This window comes from Phyllobates terribilis, unplaced genomic scaffold, assembly GCF_046119375.1.
Source record: "Phyllobates terribilis strain yellow unplaced genomic scaffold, ASM4611937v1 Scaffold_7032__1_contigs__length_40364, whole genome shotgun sequence".
Taxonomy (NCBI): Eukaryota; Metazoa; Chordata; class Amphibia; order Anura; family Dendrobatidae; genus Phyllobates; species Phyllobates terribilis.
The window spans coordinates 29,683-40,365 of NW_027369773.1; the positions used below are offsets into that span (position 1 = coordinate 29,683).

The 10,683-nt window shown below is 40.6% G+C and overlaps 1 protein-coding gene across 1 annotated transcript; it reads right to left on the bottom strand.

Annotated features, from left to right (window-relative positions):
- Positions 1–3,400: 3,400 nt before the first annotated feature.
- On the bottom strand, positions 3,401–7,564 carry LOC141251449 (uncharacterized). The gene is made up of 3 exons (XM_073670321.1): positions 5,595–7,564; positions 4,520–4,793; positions 3,401–3,709 (listed from the first exon to the last, which is right to left on the bottom strand). Exons 1-3 carry the CDS (start codon positions 7,562–7,564, stop codon positions 3,401–3,403), a joined length of 2,553 nt encoding a protein of 850 aa, XP_073526422.1.
- Between the last annotated feature and the right edge of the window lie 3,119 nt (positions 7,565–10,683).

Sequence of the window (10,683 nt, forward strand, 5' to 3'; positions counted from 1 at the left end):
GTCTATTATACAACATCCTTGAGAGACATGGTTCAAGTGCTTTAAGAAAGACATCACACAAATTCAATCATATTTTACATGATTTAACTAGGCGATAAAGGGAAAAACGGTATTAGACAATGTCATGATAAGTGACATGGGGCTAGTTCAAGCGTTCATAGATGAAGTCATCATTACTAAAGATAGGGGATGGACTGGTATCTCCTCCTTGGTTGAGGAACATAGGGGTATCCATATTCGGCATGTCAAAGTTGCCGACACCCTCATTCTCAATATAGTTGGTCTCGGTGGCCTTTTCTTTATTTTCCCCATCTTGGTACAGCTTCACTAAATGTTTAGTTGTACGGCACACTCTTGACCAATGACCTGTCATCCCGCATCTATAACAAATTGACTTGGTTTTCTCAGAGGGTTTTGTTTGACTCGTCTGGGCCTTTGGCCTTTCATCCCCTTTGTTGCCTTTATAGCCATGGTGATTACCGTAACCCTTTTGGAATCCTTGGGCACGTCCTCTTCCATAGCCACCACGACCTCCTTGACTATGAAATTTTCCACGGCCACGGCCATGGTTTCACCGTGACTTATACTCTCTTGAGTTTCCTCCAAGGAACCCTTTGTCCACGGTGTTTGCTTCAGGAAACGCTTTTGAGCCAGATGGCCTCATATTGTGGTTTTTCATCAGGAGGTTATTGTTCTTTTCAGCAATCAAAAAGATTGTTATCAATTCTGAGAATTTTTCAAAACCCATTTGCCTATATTGTTGTTGTAATGTAACATCATTGGCATGCATTGTGGAAAATGTCTTTTCCAACTTTTTCTTCTCAGTAATTACTTCACCACAACTTATGAGTTGGGATGTAATTCTGAGCAAAGCACTATTATACTCAGTTATTGATTTATAATCTTGAACCCGTAAATTGCTCCATTCATGTTGTGCGTCTGGCAGGAGGATTCGGTTTTGATGCCCAAAACATTCATTTAATTTTTCCCACAATTCTTGTGGGTCATTAACGAACATATATTCCGTTTTGAGGCACTCGTGTATATGGTGGCGAAGGAATGCAATCGCCTGAGCCTTTTCAATGGTCTTCTCTAGACCTTTTGCCAAGAGGTGAGTAGTGACGTCCACCCTCCATTCAAAGAATTTTTCGCCCGACAACTCAAGGATGTCAAATTCTCTTTTTGCTAAGTTTGCCATTTTATTTTACTGCAAAAGTTATAAATACATTATGGCAAAGAAAAGCACGTAAATGTATGTCCTTAATTATTATGCACGTGATCTAGTCACTATTTATTTCCATTGATATGTAAAATAATAGCCACAATAGTTATCCTATAACTAGGCTTTTGAAAAACATGCATAATTACCCGGTGAGATACAATAGTTAAGAGTTTGGACGTTTTAGGGTAATTTATCAGAAATAATGAATATATAAAGCATATATGAGCTCAAGTATGTAAAGAAGAAGGGAAGAGAGCAGGAAGATAACCATGTCTTCTTCGTTTTTAGTATACCCAGTTATACTTATCCATTACGATCCTTATCCGGTCTTTTTCACCATTTACACCACTCATCCGCATTATTTTCATCCTTATTTTTCCTATCCTCATGTTTCGCCAGTCACTCCTCCGGCACCACCTCCGTCTCCGGACTCAGTTTTAAGTCCATATTATAGGTAATTATTGTATGTAAGTGGGAGTGAAGCAAGATGGTCCGAGGACGTTAGTCCAAAGTAGTAATGTTCTTATGTTATTATCCATCTTTACTCTTTAGTCGGCATGTAAGATAAGTGGATTATTAAGATCTACACCGTTGTAAGCATGAATGTACAATGTATGAAGTATTTTGTTTCCAAAACTTGTCCTTGTGTTAAGTATATGCCAAATATATAAAAGATGACAATTATGCAAGTGAGGTATCAACTCGATGTAAAAATTACCGGTAACCTTTAATACCGATTATTCACCTTTATCCCCTTATATTTACGGCCATTCATCCCTTTCTTTAATCCATCCTTATCTTCTTCTTCCTCACCTCCATTATCAACCTCTTCTTCCATTTTTCTCAAATATTTCCATGGATTCCAACGAGCTTCATCGTCGTTTAAGAGCTAGTAACGATCGGTTTTTAACCGAGCTTTTCGTTTGCCTTGTTCTTATCATGATTACCGTTTTTATTATCATCATTATGATTTGGAAAGCTCCATATTGAAATCAAGAAAAGTACTTGAAGAGAGCTTGAAACTATAAGCCAAAAGAGGTAAGTAAATCTAGTATCTTGTTTGTATTTTGTTTTAGATCTAACCATATGTTACCAATTTTGGTAAAAATCATTTTAGATCTAAGAAGACAAATCGAGTTTCTGATGTAGAAGATCCCGAGTTCGGGCAACTACAGAGCATACTCCTCAAAAACGATTTGTAATAAACTTTGTATGATTATGAGTTTATGATAATGTAAGAGTAGAGTTTTGTACCTTGATCCTTTTCCAAGAAGCTCAAGCGGTAATTAGAGACTCGTGCTGATAACGTGTTGTGAATTAACTTAGATCGCCTTATTTTAACGATAATTAAAGAGAATAACTTGCTTGAAAATGGAGATTTAGAGTGATTTAGGAAGAGAGTGTTTTTATAATTGTATTCAAATTGTACACAAATGACCTCTATTTATAGGAGGAGGAGATCACTCACTAATTGTAGGCTATTAAATACAAAGGTGAATTATTCATCTAATACTACTATTTACCTTAGTAAATTGTTTTCACTTAAGTGCATAAGTGAAACAATAATAACATAACAATTATAGCTTATCATGATAAGTTATGTGTAACTAACAACCCCTTTCTATTAAATAAGCTTTCATTAAAAAATGCGTTCCCAATTTCTTATAACCCTAATCCTCCAATTTCATTATCTCTTCCAAAAAAAACCTTGAATGTGACGCACTTTCTTTATTTAGAACCACCAAATTTCTATAAGAGAGAATGGGTGTGGAAATTATCTATGCATTATTTTTGGTAATAAAACTACGAAAATTGGACACTTTTATATAATTTACAATTTCTTACAAATTCAGACATATATTGGGTGAGTCGTTCTAAAAAAACACTTTTGCAATCCCATTATAATTAGGTCAGGCAAACAGACCCCTAGGAAATAAGGTTGAGGCATTGGGCAAATAAAAAGAAGAGATATTGCACATTTAGATTCTGGAGAAAGAAATGGTATGTGACAAACACACGCAGTCCATAAAAAATGAAAAGCAGCCGTTAAGGAGACGAGCTTTAGCCTGAATGAGAAAGAAGAATATTCAGCTAGCGAAACAATGAAGAATAAAGCGTTTTTTATGAGGCCTGGAGATTCCATCCCAGGGTATATACACAGTATGGTGAAGTGAGTTTTCAAGATGAACTTCCTTGGTCACTGTCGGATGACGCAGGGTCTGAAGCTTCTGCAATGGCTTCCAGCATGATGATGACCTCCGTGGTGTCATCGAGGTAGTACTTGGCCTTGCTGGGCTTCTGCCCCACTGTGCATGCGTACACTAATGTCCTCCCTGACAGGATCCCGTTGCTTATTGAGCTGTGGATCACCTCAAACATGTCCTCGTCTGACCGGTCATCTCCTACGCATAGTACAAAATCAGCCTGCTTTCCTGCTTGCCTCATTTTACTGAAGATCTTCTGTGCAACTAATCCCTTGCTCACCCCCTACAAAGGAGTTAACTTCCATATTCAATGATTGAAACTATATCTACAATCCCCAGTCAAAGTAGCGGGGGCTATAGCCTCCAGTGGAATTTCAAATAAACAAATTTGTAGTCTTTTTTCAAATAATTAACAAATTACTCCCTCCGTCCCTTAACTATCTTCATGCTCTTCAAAAAACATGGGATTTAAGGAAAAAAGAGAATTTGTATTGAATAGAGTGAAAGTGTATTGGGAATTAATAAAATGGTTGTAAATTGTTTCTATAAATGGGAAATAGGAGTATATAGTAAAAGCCCCCAGTTAATAAAAAAAATTATGTTCTAAACCCAAGGCATTATCAAATAGTAATTTACAAAATTCATGATTGTTTGGTCACGTATACTAACAAAGATGTGGCTAGGAGTATTAAAACCGAAAACATTTTCAAACGGTTTCGGGAAATGGCGCCTGCAAAAATGTTACTGTAACAAATAGTTAAAAAATTGCTCAAGTTTTTCTTCAAACCCCCAATCAGCTCTAGCTCACCGCTACTAACGGGGTCTCGGTTGATTTCCCTTTAGAACATTAATATATTTTTGTATTTTGTTTTAAAAAGTCTCCAAAAAAAATCCTGGCAAAGCCATGAATATTTCTGTTGATGCAACAAAAGTTAATCACAATCCAAGTTGACATATTCTCACACTATAAATCAGTTTTATTCAACCCTTTCCATCAATAGCAATCCTAATTTCACTTAGACCAACTTATTGATAAAAGAAAAGCCATTAACTTATTGCAGTTAGTAATAGTGGATAGGAGCAGCATACATACCTGAGGTTTGACTTCAACAATGTATTGGCCACTTTTGACTGTAACAGGCTCATTTGTTAGAACACTTTCCAAATGGTCAAGCAACTCCTTTGACTGGCAGGACGCGAAACCGGGGTCCGCGTCCCTGTGGTGCCAGACCAATGCACTCTCCTTCCTCTCAATGTATGAACCATCCGTCGATTCTGTATACAGCTGCATTACAGGCTCAGCTATCTGTATCCATCCGAAATCATCACTCTGCCCACACGTTTCCCACTCATCCTCACCAGGCCACCTGATCATCAAAATACATAGTCATATTTAGGGGTGTCAATCGGACAAGTTGGACAAATCAAAATCGGATCAATTCGGCCTATATTGGGTCGGATATCAAATTAAATGATGTCCATCGGACGATTCGGATCAGTTTTGGGTCGGGTCAATTTGGATCAGGTCAGGTTAATTCGGGCATGGTTCAATTTTTTAACTTAATAGTACAAATTTAGGTTCTTTTATTAAATTGAATGACAAACAAAGTGTTAACGACTTAGTTCTAGTCAGACATTATCGGTTTAATTATGGACAAGTTCGGGTTATTTTGGGTTGGGTTTTCGGGTTACATCGGATTTTCAGGTTGATTACGGATTACTTTTTTCAGCCTATGTAGGGTTCGGGTTTAATCAGTTTCGGCCGGACCTTACTCGGATAAGTATTATTTGCTTCTTCTTTTTTCGGGTTTCGGCGGATTCAAAAGGGTTTTTCGGAATTTCGGATCGGGTCAGATTTTGACAATCCTATTTATATACTCCCTCTAGATACAAATACATGTCATTTTAGGGCAATTTTATTGGATACAAATACATGTTATTTTACCAGCTTTTTTCTTAATTTACCATATTTACCTCTATGCAATTATTACGTTAAAGTTACTTTATTTATCTAGACATTGTTTTTTACATTTCCAATGACACTTTAATAGGGTAATTAAGAGAAAGAAAATTCTACCTTACGTGAAATTTTGTCTAATGACAAGTATTTTTATCCGGGGTGAGTATATATTTATATTGAGAATGAGTAATTGGGTTGTCATTATTACCTCACAAAATATCCATGCTCAGCAGCAATCCCTATTTTCTTGGAAGGAGAAAACCATTGACCCAAACTGTCTCTTCCTCGACCGCTAACTATAAAAACCGTGTTATTAGGGTCACTGCAGAGCGTGTCAACTATAGACAAAACCGCTTGACTGGGTTTCTTGTTAATCGAGTTCTGCGGCATAATGGTGCCGTCATAATCCAACAGTATGGCCCTACTTCTCGACCTCGAAAAGGCAGACACAATCGCGTCTACCGAAAGCTTCCGGAAGTTTGGGTCAAGCGCAAACACTCTAAAACCAAACCCCAACCCAATTCCCCAACACCGTCTCCTGAAATGGTCCCTACACGCCCTCTCCAAATCTTGGAAAAAGCTCTTCGCCCAGAACGCCACGTCATGCGTGCTGACATATCTGTAGTGTTTTTCATGCCTCAGCTGTTTCTCTGGCGCAGCCATTGAAATAGCTTCGTTCAGAGCTTCGGCTGTGCTCTCTACATTCCAGGGGTTTATGCGAATCGCGCCGCTTAGAGAAGGAGAACAGCCTATGAACTCTGATAGCACCAACATACTCTTCTTGGGATCTGAGCTAGAATTCGAGACCCCTTGTCTGCATACGATGTATTCATATGGGGTTAGGTTCATGCCGTCTCTTACAGCCGTGACAACAAGGCATTCTGCAATACTATAATACATGGCGCGTTCACTCAGCCCGATTTGTCTATCGATAAACACAATGGGTTTGTAGCCAGGTGTCGCGTAGGTGTCGTTGATTCTCTTGCAGCTTGCGTTGATTTCAGCTTCTATTTCGTCCAGATCTTGTCCCCTTCCTCTCGCGGGGTTTATAATCTGAACCATCACTGCTCGCCCTTGCCATTTCGGATGCTGTTTCAGTAGCTGCTCCATAGCAAGAAGCTTTAGATTAATACCTTTGAAAATGTCCATGTCATCAATCCCAAGCAAGACTGTTTTTCCTTCGAACTGCCGCGCCACTTCCTGCATCCTCCTTTCTTCATCGCCGACCTGTAATACAGTCTGAATCTGACCCATGTGGACCCCAACAGGCATTATTTTTATGCTGACATTTCTCCCGTAATATTCAAGCCCGATGTATCCCCTCTTTGATTTGTACTCAAGCCCCATCATTCTACTACAACAAGACAGAAAATGGCGAGCGTAGTCGAATGTATGGAAACCGATAAGGTCTACGTTTAGCAGAGCTTTCAGTATCTCTTCTCTCACGGGTAGAGTTCTATATATCTCTGAAGAAGGAAAAGGGCTATGGAGAAAGAAACCCATTCTCAACTTAATGAAGCGTCTTCTGAGGAAGGAAGGCAACACCATTAAATGGTAATCATGAATCCAGACGTAATCGTCCTCTGGGTTTATGACCTCGATAACCCTCTGCGAGAATATCTTATTTGCTGCCACATAAGCCTCCCATAGAGACCGATCAAAGCAAGCACAGTGACTGGATGAAATCGGAAGCATGTAATGGAAAAGGGGCCATAAATGATGCTTACAGAAGCCGTTATAGTACTTTCTATGAATATCCTGTGGCAGAAACGCCGGAACACATTTGAATTTTTCCAGTAAAACCTGGGAGACGTCATCTTGCTCGTCTAACTGCACATCAGCTCGCAAAGAACCCACATATAAAACCTCCATATCCTCAGGTAAACCATCCTTTAACTGCAGAAGCAGTGAATCCTCATCCCAGCTGAAAGTCCACCCTTTGTTGTCTGGCCTTCGCTTCGCTTCAACAGGCAGCTGATTGGCCACAATTATAATTCGATCCTGAACTATAGAAGAAGGTACATCAGAATTGACACTGTTAGCTTGATCATCGTCAAGCTCTGATATTACACCAGCAACAGTCATCACCCGAGGAAGGCTACGCTTCTTCTCCCGCCCCATTACAGGGAAATTTCCGGAAGCCAGATCTAATAGATTGGTATACGATTTCGACATCATCTTGACTCAATTTCTCGAATCGGTCAAATCGAGAATGGCAGAAAAATAGATTCAAGACCTCGAAACTAAAATTACCAAACGGAGAGGTTGCCAAAATCGGATTCACACAGAAAGATCTGCATACTAACAGAAATTAGACTCAAAATCACATTATACACAAAATGTTTAAGCCACTTGACAAGGAACTAGACGGAGTTCGAAATAAATTAAGTGACAAGAAGAGACTGACCTGAGATTTAGTTTCACAATCTGAGCGATGTTTGACTCAAACATTTGCAGATTCCATTTCTGAATAGATCTAGGGTTTTCTCCTTTGTTGTCGGAAAGTATCTTGGTTGTTCCAGAAGGGTGTCTGGTTTAAGTCGAAAGAAAGGGCAAGCCCCGGAGAAGATGAACAAGAGTGGTGGAGGTGTGATTAGAGAGAGGAGGTGAAAGGAAAATCGGGAGTGGAGCTGGCAGCAGAGTGAAAGCAGCTCGCGATTAAGTCGTAATTGGATTTGTAGGTGATGTAGTGTTGAGATGTTGTTGTTGTTAGTCACGCGCTAACTCACTCCACGTACACCACTTCACCCTGAGGCCCACTATTTCATACGGCCCACTCAAGAGCCTCCCCTTAGAACTGTTCAAAGGCATTGATTTTTGTCCATTTGGATCATCCTGTATTAAATTAGAAGGTACATGTTTTTAGAAAATCTGTTAGTGGAGTATAGAAACGGAGAGGTTAATTGAGAAGTATTTGTTAGTTAAGTTGTAAAAATTGAATGGGATAAGTTATTTGTCCCATTTAGAGTTAGAATAGTGGGTGTTTTTTTTACCTACTTGTTTTCCATTCTTCTCATTTTCCATTCTTCTAACAATAACTATCTCCTTAATTTCAGAAACTAACTATTTAACCCCTTTATATCAAAATCCTAAATTAACTCATCTTTTCTCCGATTTTACTCAAGGTCGTTCTCTCTCCTCTCCGATTTTACTCAAGGTCGTTCTCTCTCCGACTTACCCACCTCATTTCGCGATGACGTGGTCCTTTTTTGTCGTGGTGATGAAGGTTCGGTCAACATCCTCTTAGACTGCCTTGATCGGTTCAAAGAGATGTCCGGGCTCAAGGTCAATGTGGAGAAGCCTTCTATCTATCTCGTATGGGTGTCGGAAGAGGGGCGTGTTGCTATCACTGAAGCCATTATATTCAAGAAGGGTGCCTTCCCGTTTCGCTACCTCGACATCCTTGTTGGCCCTTACATGCTCCAGGAGGTCCACTACAAGCTGTTGCTGGATAGGATCAGCGCCTACCTTACTATGTAGGCCAAAAAGACCATTTTCGTTCGCGGGTAGACGGGAGCTCATTACTTCGGTGCTAGGGAACGCAGGATTTTGGATGTCCATTTTACCTATTCTTGTTGGGGTTCGGGAGAGTCTCGTGTCTATATGTAGAGGGTTCTTGTGAAAGCGCCCTCAGGTTAGATGTGAGCATATTTTTGTTCCTAGGAGGGAGGGGGGGTTTAAGACTCTTGGACTTTGAGGTTTGGAACAAGTGCTTCATGATGAAGCATTTGTGGCACATTATTGATAGGCGTGATAGTTTGTGGGTCAGATGGGTCCACCACTAGGGCTGTTCATTCGGTTAAAACCGAACCGAATAGAACCAAAAACTGAACTAGGCAAAAATGCCAACCGAAAACCGGTTCGGTTTTGTTTGGTTCGGTTTTCGGTTTAACCGAATAAAGTTTTATGGTTTTGTTTTTGGAATTATTGAAAACCGAATAAACGGAATAAACCAAATGAACCGAATAATAAATTTAAATATAGCTTTATGATGTGCGCAGGGACACGAAGAGGTGCTTCCTCAACGTGGACCTTGCGAAGGCGTACACCTCCATCTCATGGGACTTCGTCCGGTTCGCCCTTACTCATCTAGGGGCGCCGACGAAGTTCATCGATTGGGTTATGGAGTGTGTCACGACAACTACTTACTGCATTAAGATCAACAAGAGTCTCCACGGTTTCTTCCCGGGAAGAGGGGTCTCCGTCAAGGAGATCCCCTCCCCCCTGCTTTTTATGATATGCATGAAGGTTCTCTCCAAACTCATAAAGAAGGGAACCGCTAGAGACTCTTTCCACTTTCACCAGCACCACCATGCTCTTAGGCTTACCCACCTCATTTCGCAGATGACGTGGTCCTTTTTTGTCGTGGTGATGAAGGTTCGGTCAACATCCTCTTAGACTGCCTTGATCGGTTCAAAGAGATGTCCGGGCTCAAGGTCAATGTGGAGAAGCCTTCTATCTATCTCGTATGGGTGTCGGAAGAGGGGCGTGTTGCTATCACTGAAGCCATTATATTCAAGAAGGGTGCCTTCCCGTTTCGCTACCTCGACATCCTTGTTGGCCCTTACATGCTCCAGGAGGTCCACTACAAGCTGTTGCTGGATAGGATCAGCGCCTACCTTACTATGTAGGCCAAAAAGACCATTTTCGTTCGCGGGTAGACGGGAGCTCATTACTTCGGTGCTAGGGAACGCAGGATTTTGGATGTCCATTTTACCTATTCTTGTTGGGGTTCGGGAGAGTCTCGTGTCTATATGTAGAGGGTTCTTGTGAAAGCGCCCTCAGGTTAGATGTGAGCATATTTTTGTTCCTAGGAGGGAGGGGGGGTTTAAGACTCTTGGACTTTGAGGTTTGGAACAAGTGCTTCATGATGAAGCATTTGTGGCACATTATTGATAGGCGTGATAGTTTGTGGGTCAGATGGGTCCACCACTAGGGCTGTTCATTCGGTTAAAACCGAACCGAATAGAACCAAAAACTGAACTAGGCAAAAATGCCAACCGAAAACCGGTTCGGTTTTGTTTGGTTCGGTTTTCGGTTTAACCGAATAAAGTTTTATGGTTTTGTTTTTGGAATTATTGAAAACCGAATAAACGGAATAAACCAAATGAACCGAATAATAAATTTAAATATAGCTTTATGATGTGCGCAGGGACACGAAGAGGTGCTTCCTCAACGTGGACCTTGCGAAGGCGTACACCTCCATCTCATGGGACTTCGTCCGGTTCGCCCTTACTCATCTAGGGGCGCCGACGAAGTTCATCGATTGGGTTATGGAGTGTGTCACGACAACTACT